At 37.9% G+C, this 18550-nt stretch overlaps 2 protein-coding genes across 3 annotated transcripts; both read right to left on the bottom strand.

Moving 5' to 3' along the window:
• Positions 1–441: 441 nt before the first annotated feature.
• Positions 442–10568, bottom strand: LOC122078737 (signal recognition particle receptor subunit beta-like). 2 transcript variants are annotated; one of them, XM_042644842.1, is made up of 7 exons: positions 10139–10568; positions 9162–9310; positions 3476–3558; positions 1964–2050; positions 1003–1148; positions 785–916; positions 442–670 (listed from the first exon to the last, which is right to left on the bottom strand). In XM_042644842.1, exons 2-7 carry the CDS (start codon positions 9298–9300, stop codon positions 481–483), a joined length of 777 nt encoding a protein of 258 aa, XP_042500776.1. In that variant the 5' UTR covers positions 9301–9310; positions 10139–10568; the 3' UTR covers positions 442–480. The 2 variants fall into 2 exon arrangements, with proteins under 2 accessions (XP_042500776.1, XP_042500775.1); XM_042644841.1 differs by having other exon boundaries at positions 1003–1151; positions 10139–10528.
• Positions 10569–13689: 3121 nt separating this feature from the next.
• LOC122078383 (protein KINESIN LIGHT CHAIN-RELATED 3-like) lies at positions 13690–17760 on the bottom strand. The gene is made up of 3 exons (XM_042644352.1): positions 17444–17760; positions 14853–16892; positions 13690–14253 (listed from the first exon to the last, which is right to left on the bottom strand). Exons 2-3 carry the CDS (start codon positions 16838–16840, stop codon positions 14043–14045), a joined length of 2199 nt encoding a protein of 732 aa, XP_042500286.1. The 5' UTR covers positions 16841–16892; positions 17444–17760; the 3' UTR covers positions 13690–14042.
• Between the last annotated feature and the right edge of the window lie 790 nt (positions 17761–18550).

Raw genomic sequence — 18550 nt, 5'->3', positions numbered from 1 at the left:
CCTAGGATTCAAAAGATCATTCAAAGTGATTATTAAGTGCTTTCTGTTGCACTCTACAGCATAAATCCTGCTCTCAATATTTCCATCTACTGACCATGCAAGTGTAGCAATTAGATACAAATTAGTAGAAGCTAAAGAATAGTGCTTCATCAGCCAATTTTAACCAATAAAGGGCATACCCAGTTCACGAGGCTCCTGGTACCGTAGGGTCTGGGGAGGATCATATGCACACAACCTTACCCCCGCTTCAAGTAAACGCAAGGTAATGTATTGATGGGACCGTCGCATCCTACTTCAAATGGTTAGCAGACTTTCTTTTGGAATACATGGTTTAATGCCTTCAATCAAAGCAGAAAAAATATAGAACAAACCTGGGCTAAAGAGCATTTTTAAAAATTGAGGAAGTAATACAACACCCCCCCCCCCCCCCACCCACCCACCCACACACACAATGCAGCTGCAGAGTGGACTGAACAGTTTCTACGGCCTAATGTGTTCCCTAATGAACTGCTCAGCCTGTACAACGTCACCTGTCAGTCCAGATGCTTCTGCAATAGTCACCTTATTATGGCATTGGGAGAAAGAAAAGGCTTCTCCAATATTACCAAGTGTAAATTCATTAGAAATGTCAGCTGCTGATATAGCATTTCTTGATGCCCGTAGCTTGTCTCTGTAACATAATGAAGAGAAGTTAAAAATACAAAAATTTATCAAAGTATCACAGCAAATTTATCTAATGGGAATCATCCTTGCTTCCTGATCAAATCCAACATTGAAGCCTTACATTTCTTTTTCCAGTTGTTTCTTGATGAATTCCTTGGTATGAGCAGTCACTTTATCAGTCTTGTTGCATAGTATAAGAACTGGGATCTTCCGCTTCACAACACTTGCATTTGTCAAAATATCGTACAGGTACCTTCCAAAATGGTAAAAAGTAAAAAAATGTCAGAGAAAGTATAAGAACATATATACCAACAATAAAAAAATGTAGCTAGCAAGTACTCTGCAGCTGCACGACAGTTTGGTAGGAACTCCAAAGCCTCCACAACGAAGATAAGGCCAGCTGTTTGGGGCAAGTACTCATAAAGTTTGGGTCGCAACCGGGGATGCCCAGGAACATCAACTAAGTGGACATGCTTCATTTTTACCTTCTGCACAGGATATAAGATTTCAGCATCATGTATCCAAACTACTAATTCTAAATTTCTAGAATTCATAGTCAAGTTATAAGCTTCTGTACTCATAGAATAGCTTCTGTACTCATAGAATAACAAGAGAAAGCATTAACTTTCTATTGACCTAGTGGCTGGCAACAGAATTTCGAACTGAATGATAAAAAACTGCTTCATTACATAAAGAAAGTGATATATTTATTTTGGATGTGATATGAGTCAGTAGGAGGAGCATTCTTATTATGTAGTCATGAGGATCTAAGAGGTGAGGGACAAGTTGGAAGCAAATGAAACAAATAATATAATTTGTGACAGAATACTAAGCACAAATACACCATGGAAGGAAGATGTGTGATAGAAGTAAAAGTAATTTAAGTGAGCAAACAAAAACACATAACAAACAGCACATGCATCACAAGGATGGCTGATCGATTAACTGGCTCACAGCTAGGAGATTACTTTCACAAAAGTTCGAGCAGACCCAATGAGATATTGAATAGAACTACATAGTACTTTGATCTAGTTGTAACAAACTGAAAAGTATGGCAGAAAATCCACAAAAAAGTCATTTGAAATTGGATATTGCAGTCAGTCAATCAAGCAATTCCCTAGATGGAATGCCTCACATAGCATTAAAATCATCCAACCATTATGTAATGGTAGAATGACCTTCTCAGTTATGTCTTCTAATTGACAGCTTAGCAACGAAATAATTGTTGAATATATCATGATACATGTGTCACCAGGCTACAATAAAAACTAAATAAAGATAAACACTGGCTATATCATACCTTTGAGGATTCAGAATGAAGCACAAAATCCCCCTCATTTGGATCCATTGATGTAACAGTACCCTGTGGTAAAGAGCCATCTTGAAGCTGGCACAGAAATGTAAACAATGATCATCTTATTCAGAATCAGTACAAAATGGAATATACAGGGGTTCTATGTGGTACACATACTGATAGGGTAATGTGATTACTTCATACAGTATCTATAAGAAAAAGATAGTAATTCAATTTTCTTGATTAAAAAGATGTGATTACTTCAGCAAATCAAAACAGAAAGGTGGAGGAGGAGAGAAAGAGGGAAACATTTTGACCGGGATACATAATTATGGGTTAAACTAATCAGTGGTGCATGCTAATTACAGAGCCACATAAAGTCGCAGTCTGTCATCTGAGACATGAAAGAAAACATCAGCACAAACATAAATGCAGTAGAGTAGTGATTGGATCACCTGTGGGGAACCTAGCTTGGTCACCAACCTTGGAGAAGGGCCATCTAGGGGCATTTATGACGATACAAGGGGTGGCCGGGTGGGCAGTCATTATATCAGGAATTTCCCTTGGATACTTTTTGAGTGACCAAGTCGGGTGGGTAATGTAGTTAGTTCTCCCCCCCCCCCCCCCCCCAAAAAAAAGAAGAAAAAAGGGGACAATCATTTTCCTATGCATTATATCAGTGGATCAACACTCAGAGCTACTGACATTTGGATTTATGCTGGATCATGAAGGTTTGTCCAGGTTGCAAAAACCACAAAATTGCGCATCAGTTTCAAAGCCAAATGGGGGTTATCCACTTCCCCGCTGAAACCTTAGATATTGCAGGAAAACTCCCATTTGAATCAATTTCTAACAATTTAAATCTCAAAATCTTAATTCATTTTGTTGCACATTTGAAGTGCTTCATTGTTTCTTGCCTGTCCTTTCCCATCGTCTGTTTCAATTCTGTAATTCCCTTTTGAGATTCTACAGAATTTAAAATATTTTAGGGAGTAGGTTTTCTACTCTGGTAGGTGTAGCAAGTCTCTAGACTGGTGCAAATATTTGCCACTTGGCAGATTACTTAGAGCTGAAATTTTGCAGACAGGTAGAACCCAAGGTTCACTATTTACATGTCAAGTTTCAGAAAAATAGATTTAACCATGCAACAGAATAAATCTTTGCAAAAATCAGTGAAAATGTAAAACGGAGATAACCATGTGACAAAATAAAGCTTTGCAAAAATCAATGAAAATGTAAAACTTTTCTAGAAAGAATTGGACGGTTAAAAATACAAGGAACCCACCAGTACATGGGAGGGTACATGGATGATCTAAGTTTGTGACATGTGATCAATCTAGACCATTTTCTAGATATCCATAAAGTCAAAATTGCCAAATCATCATTCCATGTGTTCCTTTCACCAAAGTATCAGAATGAATGTGGAAACAAAACTTCAGAAATAAAAAAAATCTCAAAACATCCATAATTAGACAAACTGATATACTAAAGGAGCAGTACAATAAAGTAGAAGCATACCCGGTGAAAAAGGACTGTTTTCCCACTACCACTTAGCCCAGCAAGCACAATAGTGTTATATTTTGTTCGTCTGAACAAGCAAGCTGCAATAATAAAACAAGGCAACTATGACTGGTAGACAGTAGTAGCATATAATTGATTTATTTTCCAAGAACATCTTCTAAATAATGTTACAGAATGTAAAGTTAACACAAATTAGGATAAGAAACCAATTTAGCTTGCCAATGAGCAAACTGATAAACCAAATCAAGTATCAACACTAAACACCAGAATAAAAATTGATGAATTTTTTGTGACCAAAAGATTATAGGTCAAAATTTCTATTTATATTGGTATGGTGAGTACTTCATTGAAAGATTAGAAAAATTGGAATTTAAAATTGAAAGATGAGAACAATTCACAAGCACTTTAAAAAAAATAAATTATAAAATCTAACAGAGGACTCTCAAGTTTATCTGTACTCTATTTACACAGTAGTGCACTAGTTTGGATATGGATGATGCTTTGTGGGCCCAACTCAAGATTCAACCCTAGCAGGGTCTTAAGTTTGACTGTCCTGCCTTTTTCTTTTCATCCCCTTACTGAATTTCGGCTGCTGATCCACATCAGTTTGTTTCCCAGTGTAATGTGGCTCCCTTTTATATATTTATTTTGTGGGAGGGGGTGATTTAAGGATAGGGGCTCCTTTGTCATACAACAAGAATAACAACAACAGCCTTATCCCAACTAAATGGGGTCGGCTACATGGATCATTTCCCTTCAATCAGCTTTATTCCATGTCATACTTGATACAAGGTCTAAGCTACGCATATCTTTCCTCACCATTTTTCTTAACGTTATTTTAGGTCTGTCTTTAGCTCTTTTAGATTCTTCAATCTAAATTAAATCACTCCTCCATATTGGAGTATCCAAAAGTCTCCGTTGAACAAGGCCATGCCACCTTAAACGACCTTGTTCTAGCTTATCATGTATCAGAGCCACTCCCAAACCAGCTCTAATATGATCATTCCTTACTTTATCCTTCCTAGTTTTACCACTCATCCATCTCAACATCCTCATCTCAGTTACACTGAGTTTATCAACATTATGCTTCTTAATTGCCTAACATTCTGCACCATGCCACCATACATCATAGCTGGTCGTATGACTGTCCAATAAAATTTTCCTTTTAAGTTTTAAAGGAATACTTCGATTACACAACACTTCGGACACATATATCCACTTTGTCCATCCTACAACAACAACAACAAAGCCTTATCCCAACTTAATGGGGTTGACTACATGAATCCAAGTAAGTGAAAAAAAAACACATACACACAAACACACAACAATAGTAAAAAAGTAGAACACAGCTAGATGGAGCCTGCTATCTAGATCCTGGCCCTCAAATCCATTTTATTTAATGTCATACTTGGAACAAGGCCTAATTTGTGCATGTCTTTCCTCATCATTCTCCTATAGTCATTTTTTGTCTGCTACTAACTCTTTTACATCCTTTTATTTGGAATAGATCACCCTTTCTATACTGGTGCATCCAATGGCCTCTGTTGAACATGGCCATACCATCTCAAAGGACCTTCCCGAAGTTTATCATGAATCAAATCCACTCTAATGCTTTCATTCCTCACCTTATCCTTTCTAGTTTTTCCACACATCTATCTTAACATTCTCATCTCCACTACACACAACTTATCTATATACCGCTTCTTAACCACCCAACATTTCGCCTCATACATCATAGTCGGGCATATGGCTGTTCGATAGAATTTTCCCTTAAGTTTCTTAGGGACACGTCCATCGCACAAAACCCCAGCCGCACTTCTCCACTTCATCCATCCCACTTTAATTCTATGTGACACATCATCCTCTATATTTCCTTCCTTATTTATGATAGATCCCAAATATCTAAAAAAATCGCTTCGCGGTATCTCTCTCCCCTCAATTGTCACCATGCCGTTATCCATCGTAGTGTGGCTAAAACTACACATCATATACTCTGCCTTTGTTCTACTTATCTTAAAGCTTCTTGATTCCAAGTTTGATCTCCATTGCTCCAGTTTAGCATTGAGCCCTATTTTTGTGTCATCCAATAATACAATATCGTTAGCGAGTAGCATACACTATGGAACCGTTCCTTGAATGTTTTTTATCAACTCATCCATTACAAGCAAAAACAGGTAAGGGCGTAAAGCTAAACCTTGATGAAGCCCAATAGCAATTCGGAACTTGCTCCCTTGACCACTAGTGGTACTCACACTAGTCAACACATCCACACATATCCTTAATTATATCCGTATGTCTGCTTGATACCCTTCTCTTCTCTAAAACATGTCATATTAATTCTCTAGGAACTCTGTCATAAACCTTTTCCAAGATAATAAATACCATGTGTGGGTCTTTCTTGGCAGTCCTATAATTTTCCATAAGTCTCCTAAGAAGGTAAAATAGCTTCCATACTAGATCTCTTTGGCATAAAACCAAATTGGTTAACTGAGATATCAAATTCTCTTCTCAAGCAGGCTTCAATAACATTCTTCGAAAGCTTCATAGTATGGCTCATAAATTTTGTGCCTCTATAATTATTGTAATCTTGAATATCCCCTTTGTTTTTGTTGATGGGGACAATAGTGTTCCTCTTCCACTCGTCTGCCATTTTCCTTGTACTCATAATCTTGTTAAAAAAGGTTGGTTAACCACGATACCCAGAAGGTCCTAAGCCTTTCCAAACTTCTATTGAGACTTCGTCTGGGCCATGGGTAGGGGTCTTACTAGATTTCATTTTCTTAAGGCATCTTTAACCTCAGCTACACCAATCTAACGTATATATGTATGGCGTGTAGTGTCTTAATGCAAGATTCGCAATCCTGGAATAAAACCACTCGAGCTGTCTACATTTAATAGCTTGCAAAAATGCTCATTCCGTCTCTTCTTAATGTCTTCAACCTTAACTAGCACCCTACCAACCACACTTTGATAAACCTAACATGCTCAAAATCTTTGCTCTTCATATCCCTCGTTTTGCTTTTTCCTCAGCCTTAGTGTTCAGGTTATTATAGAGGTCATCATATTTCTTCACCCTCACTTTTCCCACAACTTTTTTAGGTTTGTTTCTAGCAGCATTGATGCAGCTCGGCGATGGAATTAGTTGCTATCCTTTGACTTGATTTTTATTTACTTCCTTTATTGGTTAGAGATTAGATTAACAGTCTTTTATTTAGATTTGATTTTTATTTTAGTTGCTATCTAGGTTTAGTTTCCATTTTTAATTAGCTTCCAAAATTACGTCATTATTTTTATTTAAATAGCCATGTAATGGAGAAGAACTCCGTTTTTAGTTTTGATGAATAGAAACTTGGTTGAAAATTTCTTTGGTTTTGAAACCATGGTTGCCAACCCCTTTTTTCTCCCTCTCTAAAATCTTCTAATCTCTTCTTTTCCCTCTCCTATTTTCCTCTTTAATTCTTCTTCTTCATCTCCATTACTTTCTCCTTTATTTCCTTTTTTTATTTCTCAACTGCTGGATACTGTTCATCGTCTCTGCTGGGCGGTGATACCTAACACAGAACAAGAGCTTGTTGCATCCTTGTTCTGTACCAGTTGACTTTGAAATTTTGGTTGAAGGCTCCTACCTTGAAGGCAATTCAGAGCCTAGAGGATCACTTCCAAAGTCCTCCTCTGTGGTGGGTTACAAGACTGGTTTCAGGTCTGAACCCCAGGCTGCCGCCAGGTCCTTTTTTCAGGTTCCTCCCGCAGCCTTCCAACCTGCAGATTCCAAGGTTAGTTTTGTGGGTTTGTTAGAGCACCTCCTTGGGAATCCTCGCTTGAAGTTTCAGAGCAAACCGAGACCTGCAGAGGAACTTCTATTGATTTGAAGCTGTCCAACCTTTCCGCCCCTGTTTTGGATCCAAAGAAGAAGAAGAAAGACTCGTGAGTTGTGGTTTAAAACCCTTTAATTTGGTTTTTCCCATTATACCCCTCAAACCCCTTGATTTGTGTCCTTTAGTATTTGTTCTTTTGTGTAAGAGTCCCTCTTTTGTTTTATCTCCATATTAATACCCCTTCCATTCTACCTTTATTTACTACTTACCCATGCCCAATAATTGCTTCCAAGACTACCCCTGGTCTATAATTCTAATCCCCTTCATATCCCATCAGTTACTTTAACCTCCTTTCCTCCTTTTAAGATCCCTTTTATTTACAAGTCTGCCAATCCTTTCTAGGTTTCTTGTAATTACTAAACTGCCACCTTCCTTTAGTTTCAGTTAATTACAGAACTGCCATTACTCCTTATATTTTGAATTTACTACTTTATTGTGGGCCCTAAGCGGTCCGATTCCAGTTCTTGGAACCCGGATCCGCATCAAGCATAGTATCTCTTTTAATCATCTACCTCTTTAGTCTTTTGCCAAGTCTTAAAACAATCTTTCTTAGACTTGATGACTGCTTGAACCACATCATCCCACCACCAAGTCTCCTTATGGGCCGACAAGTACCTATTGATTCTCCTAGGACCTCTCTAGCAACCCTCTTAATAAAAGCTGACATCTCGGTCCACATTGCATTAGAGTCTCCATCACTATCCCACTTTCCTTATTCAATGACTCTATTGGTAAAAGCATCCAGTGTGTCTCCTTTTAATCTCCACCATCTAACCGTAGGGCAACGAGGTTTTCCTTTCTTACGAGTTTGTGGACATAGACGCATATCCAAGACCACCGATCTATGTTAAGCAGTAAGGCACTCCCTAGTTTTAACCTTACAATCCTTACACAACAATCTGTTGGACCTTCTGGTTAGGAAGAAGTCAATTTGGCTGTTATAAAGTCCGCTTCTGCAAGTAACAAGGTGCTCCTCTCTCTTGTTAAAGAAAGTGTTCACTAGTAGATCATAAACCACTTTGTCCATCCAATTTTAATTATTTGTCATAGAGCCCACCAAAACCTAATTTTTCTTTTACAACTGTCAAAAACTTAAAACACTTTCTAAGTATTCTCTCTTAAAGGGTAAAGTAAACATGTCTGCATTTCAGGCTTTCAAAAGTTACACTGTCCAATACCTAGTCAATATCAATGTTCTGGCTAAAATGAAAAAAAAATGGAAGATGTAAGAATGAAAAACCCACTCATTTTCCCTGATAAATCAATGCCAAAGCTTGGCCAATCACTCTAATTTTTTTTAGGGAGGGTGGTGGCGGTGGTGGGATAAATCATGTTATGGTAATTTGAATTAAGAACATTACCCGATAGCAAGTCTTTCCCCACTAGCTACCACACACCAAGTGTCCAGCATGGCATGGCATGCAAGAATGCACCATTTGTCACTCAAGAAAGAATCACCACTCACTCATACCTCATAAACAATAGCCATTCTTTACCACTAGCTCTTACTTGCAAGATTGCCATAGTGGAGCTAAGCAGTATCTTATAGGAACAGAATCATGCAGATTTTCTTCTTTCAATCTTATCAAACAATAGCAAAGCATCAAAGAGAAAGTACTTGATAAACAAAACCAAAAATAAATTTTCCAAAAAAATCATTTGAAAGCTTCTAAGAAATATTTTTTCATTTACATTTACATAAATTACACCAATTTAAGCGAAACGTTATTTTCCCCAATGCAAAGCAAGACTCAAGATAAGGATTATAAAAATAAAAGGAGGCAAAAGAAGGGCAGAGTAGGACATACTCAAGAAGAAAAAAGCTGTCGTCAGGAAAAGCACACCAATAGCAACATAAATTTGAACAGATGGTATTTGATGAATCCAATGCTGTGCTTGATGTATCCACTGTTGTAGTTGATTTGTCCATTGCTCCATCTCTTTCATTGGTTTCTCTCTATAATTTAAGAGAAGGATGTTAGATGGCAGAGAAAGCTATGCATTTGGTGAGAACCAATTTAAGCATTCCATATTGGGCATTCACTCACACAACCAATCTACAAAGAAAACTAATCATAGTATAACTTCTCATCAGCAAACAAAAGAAAATGAGAAACCCAAGAGTATTGACATCCTTATCACTTGCAAAGAAACTTGCATGAGGTGCAAGAGTCACATAAGGTTGGTGCAAAGGACACAAATTTTCCTCAACCAACCTCAAATACTAGGAATATAAGGCTTGGTTGAGTAATTTGAACTGTATAAGTTGTTATCTTTTGGTCCCTCCTCTGTTCATATAGTTGTGAAATGATACAAAAGCGAAGTGAAGGGTCTAATGGGTTGACATATTTTTGACAAGCACTAAAAAATGTTAATGATGGTTCTTATGAACATCTTCCCTTTGCCTAGCGAAGGCAAACAGATAAAGGGTCAAATGGTATCATTTTATTGGGACCTCTACAGATTTACAGTGAGGACCAATCACATGTTCCCTTTATGATGCAAATACTGCAAAAGAAGAAGTGAGAGAGTCCTATAAGATTTTGTTTCAAATAAGCATCATTGTTCCAGGGAAGAGATTTGTTCAAGACCCAAAAGTGTTCCAAAATTGGGATATTTTGGAAATCCATTGTCACATACATTTCAACAAACAGTGAGTATGCAAGTCTCTGAAGATATACATATAAGAATTCAACTCCGAAAGGGGGGACACAGATAAAGAAAAGAACGAAACAGGAAGCAAGAAGAAGATGAAAACAAAGGGAAGTTGGAAATAGATTCATACCAGAAGCCAACCGAATTATGGTTCGCCGGCGGCAGTGGCGCCCGGACGGACGCCAACGACAAAGCGAGGACCGAATAATCAATAAGATGGTGAGAGACCCAAACCTCGAAGGGTGGAGAAGCTGTCTTACGGTTAATTTTTGGGAAAATTGACTGCAGGTCCCTCACGTTTGTGAAAATTGCAGTCAAGTCCCACACGTCCCTCAAAAATTTTTCCCCTTCGACTGCCCAAGGTGGCAAGGTCCCTCAAATTGAGATAGAATTAGAACACTGGAAATCTGACCGAAAATTAAGTTTTGGAAAAAGTTTTCCTACACTTACAAGATGGGTCACCCACTATCCTAGGCGGATTCAGATTCTCTTCGGCCAAGCTAGGTGCACACGTCAAGAGGGTCCCAATTATCTGATGCATGCAGGCACCCAATGCGACTATAGGGGATCTCGTTCCATCTAGGGTTCACAAACCCCTATAGGTTTTACTAGGGTGCATATCGTGTCAAATAAGATAGAGAATGTGGATCTCGATGTATGTGAAAAGATGTGAGAGAGAATCCACAATTCAAGGTCGTGGGGAACTTTTTCCCATTTTTTTAAAATCTCTTTCTCATGGAAAGATTCATATAGTAGTCTCACAGTGAGTTTGTAGGGTTTGCTCTATAGTGGCATATCAACTTATCCCTAAGTTCTAAAGTAAAATCCAAAGCTAATGAGCATGAGATCAACAATGCAGAAATCATCATAGATAAGTTAATTTTGAAACTATGATGTAAGGTACAAGTATGAAATAATTAAAATTTAAGTTACAAGATGGAAATTATTAAGAAGGGTACATGATCGAACAAAGTGCTAATGACCTTATTTGTACCTACCCAGGAGTTAATTTTTAAGAGAAACCTATCTCCGAATTTTGTCTGTTTTAGAAATCTCACAAAAAAGTAGACCACTTCTTCTTTTCTTGTCCTCTTTCTTATTTAGATCTGTTGTAGAAAGATTTCTTAATAAATGTTGGCCTCATCAAAAAACAAAACTTCCCTTCTAAGAAGAACGGAGATGGATCGTAAAAAATTTCAGTGGTAAGTCAATTTGTGATTATATTAGAAAGCTTGCCTTTAGTGTTTTCATTAATCATATTTGGTGGGACAATAATAAAAGAAGATGGGCCTCTTTGTCACGTTCTATAGTACAGATTTGGGAAGCCATTACTTTTGAGATCAAATATAGATTTCTCGTCATTCGTTCTATCATTCCGAACACTCTATGAAATAGGCATTTGTCCACATGTTGTGACCTTCCTCCTATCTCTCACCCCTTCTGGGTTCTTGATGTATCATCTTTTTATTGGTGTTTCTTCCCCCAGAGGATTTGATGCATCATCCTTAAATTTGTTTAGATGTTTTTCCTACCTGTCTTATGATGTATTAGCCTTTGGTTATTTGATTTTGAGCTTTTGATTAGGGTCCCCTAGGCTTGCCTTTTTGGCTTATGTGTACTTTTCTTTTTCCTTTTTTTATTTATTTATTTTTCATTCAACCCCCAACCTTGGGGTGTCAATTCTGAGCCCGCATCGGTAGGCCCGATCGAGCCCAACACGTTTATGGCCTGACTTTGAGCGGCTTGATTAATAAAAGTGTCGGGCTTGCATTCACGATGCAGGTAGCTAGCCCGTCGGGCACTCGACCGAACCGACATGTTTATATTTCAGACTTGAACCGACTCGTTGTAGCCTGACCCAGCCCAACCCCCTTTAATACAATATAAAATTCCTATTTTGCCATTACTAGTAAGAAACCAATTAAGCTTTCTTACCCTTTGCTTTGTAATAGGATTTAATTTAATTAAGCTTTATTTTGTAAGTTGTAATGGTCATAATCTCTTCTTTTTTTTAAAAGAACAACCATAATCTCATATCACTTATGTTATTTATTAAATATTTGCATCACATATTTTTGGCTTTCAACCTACTTAAGTATAAAATTTTAGGGTAGGCACGTTTAAAGTCCGTTTAGAGCCCTTTTAGACTTAAATAGGTCCGTAGCCCGGTTAAGGCCTGTTTAAGGAAGTCCGATTAAATCCCAACATTGATCAGCCCGATTATAAACCGTACCATGTCCCCCAAAGCTAAGCCCGTTTACTTAAACGGGCGTTCACAATGCAAGGCTTCTAAGTGGTCAAGCCCGATTAGGCCCAATCGAGACCGGCCTGGCCCGACCGGTTGACACCCCTACCCCAACCCCACCCCTCCAGAAATTAAAAAAAATTACAAAAAAAGAAGAAGTTGCTAATGATTAATGATGAGTTTGTAGGGCTTCTCAGTTTCTTCTTTCTACCAAGGAGGCTGTTGTGAAAAAAAGTGCCATTAATCTAAATGAGATTCTCTTGAATTGCAGTCAAGTTCCATTGAGAAACTTATCCTTAAACCCTCTAAGCCTGTGCAAGCTTCATCCTAATGAGTGACTGGTTGCATATAGATATAAAGCTACTCAGGCTGGAGAAAGTATGGCACCTATGCTTTTTGGGTAATAATTTCTTGAAAAATTAGAGGGGAATGGAAGAGGTAACAAAGATGTATAGTAAAGATACAGATTCATCAATTAATCATATGATGTGGGTCTTAAAGGATTAGGATGGGTGGCCATACCAAAGTCCATTATAAGCAACAACAACTATAGTTGGCGGCTTAAAGAGAGAGCTTCCAAATTCCAATAAAGCAATGAATCAATTTGGTGAAAAGTCAAATGCATGAGAGGGACCCATGTCCAAGCAAAATAGCAAATGCTATTGGGTTTGGGACCCTTCCATTTTGATAACAATTGAGCACCATCCAATATATGCCTCTACTGCTGCTACTCTATATTCTTCTTCTTGGCTCCAAGCCAATGGGAGTAGAAAATAGTGCCCCAATAATTTGTTACATGATGTATAGACCAAAGATGCACATCTTCTTCCACAGGTTCATTAATCATGCCTGAATCCTGATACCAGCTGATCTATGAGAAAGATTGGTGGTATCAGTCAGTATTGCCTGGATTGGTCCCAGTCAACCGCTGCTCACTACAGGTGATATGATCACAATCTCTCAAACTATTATAGAGATTCAGATAAAACCCATTTTTCAAAATGAAATGAATAGGGAGTGAGACTAAAGGTTTGTAATTCTTTTGCAGCACTTTCTTATAATGATTCACAAGTTACCCTGAGTTCATTGAAGTTCTTCTGATTTGTTATGTTCATGGTGCTGCAATCCAGGTAAAATGTGTAAAAGCAACATCAAAGTGCTGCCATTATATCCAAATGGTTTGGTATCAAAATTATTCACACAAGGGGTAGATTTAATGAACTACAAAATCCTGATAATTCTGATAAATTTATACTGGTATTGTCTGCTGTACAGGGGAGGTGCCACCGATATTCAAAATTTAAGCATTTTCTTAATGTAGTAAGAAATGCAAGTTCCATTAAAAAACAAGGAAAAATCTCTAAATCTGATATTTTCAGCAGGAACTCCATATATTCCAAGAAAATCAAATATTTATCAAATAACACCGCTAACTCTTAACAGCAATACTGTGTGATACTTCAATTGTTTGTAATATTTTAAGCAGTAGTTCGGTATACAATAAGAGGGAATCTCATATATTCCTTTAAACAATTAAATACAAACGATAATGTGACTAAGGAATTCCCTCAGTTACTTCAGCAAGGGAATACAAATACAACAACCTTTTGACTCCAAAGAATTGAATAATTAAAAATATAACCAAAAGCTCCTCTCTCCTGTTATTTCATTCAACCACCCCAACAAGAATCTAATCAACCAAGCCATCACCTAATCTGTTTTTCATATATTATATATATTTTATAAATATTTTACTTTACATATATGCTTGCATTCATCACCAGCATAATCATACCATTATGCCATCTTCATTTATAGGATGAGAATTGGTTACGAGGAGGGTTTCTAGTGATCTGGCTTTTCTATTTCGGACCCTGCCTGCTTCTTTTAATAACTCAGCCAGCCTTCTCTTCTCATCATCTACATCAGGATTAGCTGTCCCAAGCTTCTCCTCCCTCATCCCAACAACATATTCCAGAATCCCAATTGCATCATCCAACCTGCATAAAGCATGATAATAAAACATAAAATGCAAATTATATAAAGCCAGAATGAATTCGATCTTTACAGATTGGCAATAAATATGTTCCTCAAAAATCTGTATCCTGCATACAGATTTCAAAGTTTGGATTTACTTGCATTTCCCCCACAAACTGTTACATCTAGTACTTATTGTTTCTGGGATTTGTGAATTTGCTAATTCTAGATTTACTGAGGAGGAGAGAGATGGCTGCGCAATTTCCTAAACAAGTATCCCTTAAAATGATTGAAGTTGCATTTACTAGAAAGAAGGGAAGGAAATGAAAGAAGAGATAAAAAAAGATCAGTTAAATTTGGAAATGCAAAGAACAAGCATCTAAAAGGAGATGAAAACATCTTATTAAAGCAAATGAACATAATAAAGGATTAGTTAAAGTGCGAGGCTTATTCAGACTTCAGAGAGATGGGATGTTTCTTAGGGTGGTCGCCCCTCTCTGAGATTGAGATTTTTCTCAAATCAGAGCCTATGATCCTCTGAAGCTCAACAGCCCTACTCTTTTCTACCAAAAAGAAAAAAAAAAACATAATAAAGGATCACCAAAAGAAAATAGGTGTATACCTGCCCATGGCATCATAAGTTCCTGCAAGATTGCTGTATACTCCTAGTGTGTCAGGGTGATATGGTCCATACTCTTGTTCCAAAATACTCCTTGCTTCTTCAAACAGATCTGCAGCTTCATTTATTGCATAACGTTTCACACATACCAGTCCCATTTGATTGAGGGCAATCCCGAAGAAAGCTGATTTCTTCTCTCCACTTGCCCTGAGCTTTGAAACGGCATTCTTGAAAGAGGTGTAAGATTCAGAGTAATTCCCCAACATATAGTACATGACCCCCATCTGGGCCTCAATTCCTGCAATCGTGCTTTGCTGACCAGGGGAATCAACATATATCTTTAAAGCCTTCTGAAGCAACTTGAGTGCTTGCTCAGGCTCATTCAAAGACTCATAGATAGCAGATACATCGGTCAGACCACTGGCAATCTCCTCTCGGGGGATTCCAGGAATAGTCTTTCCATAAATCCGTAAGGCATTCTCACAGTAAGACTTTGACTCTTTTACCTGCCCTATCTTGTTATGCAAATCAGCCAGGCGGACAAAGACTGAAGCAACAGTAGGATGATTCTCTCCTTTGCTGGACTTGAACATTGCAAGTGCTTTCTGATAAGAACAGATAGCTTCATCAAACCGAGCCAAAGATAAATAGGTATCTCCAATGCTGCAATCAACAGAAGCCACCTCTGATTCTTGACCATTGGCCACCATGGTCATGCTAGCCAACACAAGATGCTCAAGGGCTGCTTCGTGGTCACCTTTTGTTTCACAGATAAGACCCATAAGCCTCCTGTCCGCTGCCTCTTCAAGAGAAGCAGGTTGACCATTCTCCCTGTGGATGTCAAGAGCCATCTGACACAGCTTCTCTGCCTCATCAAACTGTAGTGCTTGAACATGTGCTTCAGCCAAATAGCGACAAGTCTCACCCACCCTTGGATCCACTTCACCCAGAACTTGCTTCTGAATCTCTAAACCCCTTGTATAGCACATTATGGAATTCTCAAGCTGACCTACCGTTGCATATGTATCACCCAATTGCATGTGGCCAGCAAATTTAGCAAGGGCATGATCGTGGCCCTCCTCCATGACTGGAATCTCAATTGAGCGCTCAAGAACAGGAATTGCTTGGCCATATTGGCCTAAGATGCAGTGTATTGCCGCTATAACATGCAAGTTCATAACCAAGTCTAAACTAGGTTTGCCGTCTAGACATTTCTCAAATGATTTCACTGCACGAAGAGCATATTTAAGAGCTTTATGGGGATTATCACCAGAAGAGATCAAATCCCTTGCCTGTTGAAGAAGAGAAGGCCCAAGCTCTAGGCTTTCTGACCCTGCTTCAGATGTATCCTCAGCCCCCATCTGTGATTTTGACACTTCCAAAGCAGAGTCTTTCTGTTTCTTCAATGACACAACTCTGGCATTTGATTTTGGTGAATTCTTATCACCACGTTTGTCAATAGGAGGCTTACTTGATTTTTTGCTCTTAGAATTTATTTTAGTTGATACACAAGATTCCACTTTTACCTTAGAGGGTTTCTTCCATTTTACTGAAGAAGCAGATTTAGCAGACTTGGGACTGGTGGAGTGGGTATTATCCAACTTGCCGGACTTCTTTTCCACAGAACCATTTTCCTTCTTAGAAACTGAATCACTTCCAGTGTCCTCCGACTTCTCCTCATCCTGCATTATCTCCACCTCTCCCATATCTCCCCCAACTAGATGTCGCAGCTCTGAATCAACCCTTGATTCATCACCATAAGATCCATAGCTACGCCTCGACGGTGATTGATCAGAGCTTTGCATTTCACATATATTCTCATACAACTGCTCGATTGAGGTGTTAACAGCACCATCCAAATGGTGATCAAGAGCCTCACTGCGAGGACTTCCAGGACTCCTCGGGGACCTATTGGAAGCTACCTTTTCCTTAAAAGGGGAGGAGTTGCGATTCAGGTCAGTTTCAATCCCCTCTCCCATGACGCCAGGCATCTTAACCGTAGTTGTAAATCAATGGATACTCTGAAATATTGTAAATTATAATCTGCAAAAGAATACCAATCAATGTCTGAAAGCAAAGCACAAATTCAACAATCCATTAATGAATCATTTTTCTCCTAAAGCCTGAAAATTGTCCCAACAAATTCAAATAATGCCTAAGCTCAGTTCCAGAACTCAAATTGGGAAAGAAAAGTTGACCGTAACCACATAATGTTGCCAAATTTGCATTTTTGGACGTCTAATCTGTAGATAAGATTAGACCCAATTCAGAAAAGGAAAGAATGACAAGTTTCGGTTCCACAATCCACATAGAAGCGCAACAAAAATTCAACGGTTTCAACAATGAATCTCTCTATAAATTAGTACAAAGGCGCATCAAATGCTAACATCAAGAACAGAAATTTCAACGAACATTAGAACAATTCCAAATATTTTAGGAAAATTAAGGTTATCTATCAATCTCTGCAACTAAAAACGGAAGAATAATACGCATAAAAGGAAGAAAAAAACAGAAACCCAGAACCAAAAACCAACAAAAATGGATAAGAAAAGGGAAAAAGAGACAAACCCAGAAGGAAAAAAGAGAAAGGGTACCTTTAAATATCCGCCATGATGGAAGAGAATGGAAAGGTTTCTGTATTCTCCAGTCTTTCTGTAAAGAAGGGGACAGAGAATAGAAATCAATCCTTTCTCCTTATATACAAAGGGAAGAGAGGGTTGGAAGAAGACACCAAGAATTTTTGACAGATTAAGATAGGGGTAGAATGGGTAACTGCAAAAATCGTATATTCTTACAGGAAATAAAGCTTTCTTCTTCTTTAGAAAAGTACAAAAGGCTTTAATTATCATATATGAGAGAGAGAGAGAGAGAGAGAGAGAGAGAGAGAGAGAGGTGGAATGTCGAATCAAGCAGAAGGCAACTTCTCCCCCACCTCCAGCAACTGCCGATCTGTATTTTTTATTTTATTTCCTGGTTTTGCCTAACTGGAAGTTGCTACGTGGCGCAACGTCCAACTTTTTTGCATTAGACCGACAGATATACCCCTTACTTAATCCCTTAAGGACTTGCCAATCCCAAGACCAATCAATCTGATTTTCTAATTGTTAAATTTATTTTCTTGTCATTGTGTGATGGATGTGTTGTTCATATCATCATTAATTTTTATTAATTCTATTAATTTCAATTCGTTGTAAATAAGATTTGTCGAAATCGATTTAAATCTTGTAAAAATACATTGAATTGGTCTGAATCAAGATTGAGCTCGAATGATTTCCCCAAAATGAATTTAGTTCATGGTAACTATGGCGGTATGAAAAAGAATTTATTATTGAATATGGTTAAGAGGGTTGATATTGAATAAATAGTAGGAAGGTGAGAAAGGGTACTTTGGGAAATAAGGTTAAAATAATTGATATTGAATAAATAATAATTAATAAGGTGGGGTTTCCGAACAACCTCCCTTCTTTTTCTTCTATTTCTTCTATTTCTTCTATTTCTTCTTTCTATTGAAGGAATCTCCTAATTAATTGTAGGGTTCCGACTGACTTGTCACCCTTAAGGGACGGAACCTCTTGTCTGACAATGATGAGATTGTGGAAATCTCCGTAGAATCCGATCACCTATAAAACTCTTATTCTTAATCTTAACTTAAATTATTGTTTACCACGCCCAAAAAGGAAAAAAAAAAAAAAAAATCCAAA

This window comes from Macadamia integrifolia, chromosome 5 (assembly GCF_013358625.1).
Source record: "Macadamia integrifolia cultivar HAES 741 chromosome 5, SCU_Mint_v3, whole genome shotgun sequence".
NCBI lineage: Eukaryota > Viridiplantae > Streptophyta > Magnoliopsida > Proteales > Proteaceae > Macadamia > Macadamia integrifolia.
The sequence above is the reverse complement of the archived record's forward strand: the minus strand, read 5'-3'. Positions and strand labels throughout refer to the sequence as shown.

Bases quoted from the DNA above. Each gene is read 5' to 3' on its own strand.
- LOC122078383 (XM_042644352.1), bottom strand. From the start codon at position 16,840: ATGCCTGGCGTCATGGGAGAGGGGATTGAAACTGACCTGAATCGCAAC. The intron at 14,254-14,852 runs GTATACACCTAT...TGCTTTATGCAG, and splicing joins ACTTATGATGCCATGGGCAG to GTTGGATGATGCAATTGGGA.
- LOC122078737 (XM_042644841.1), bottom strand. From the start codon at position 9,300: ATGAAAGAGATGGAGCAATGGACAAATCAACTACAACAGTGGATACAT. The intron at 1,152-1,963 runs GTATGATATAGC...TATCCTGTGCAG, and splicing joins TTCATTCTGAATCCTCAAAG to AAGGTAAAAATGAAGCATGT. The intron at 917-1,002 runs GTACTTGCTAGC...CCATTTTGGAAG, and splicing joins AACTGTCGTGCAGCTGCAGA to GTACCTGTACGATATTTTGA.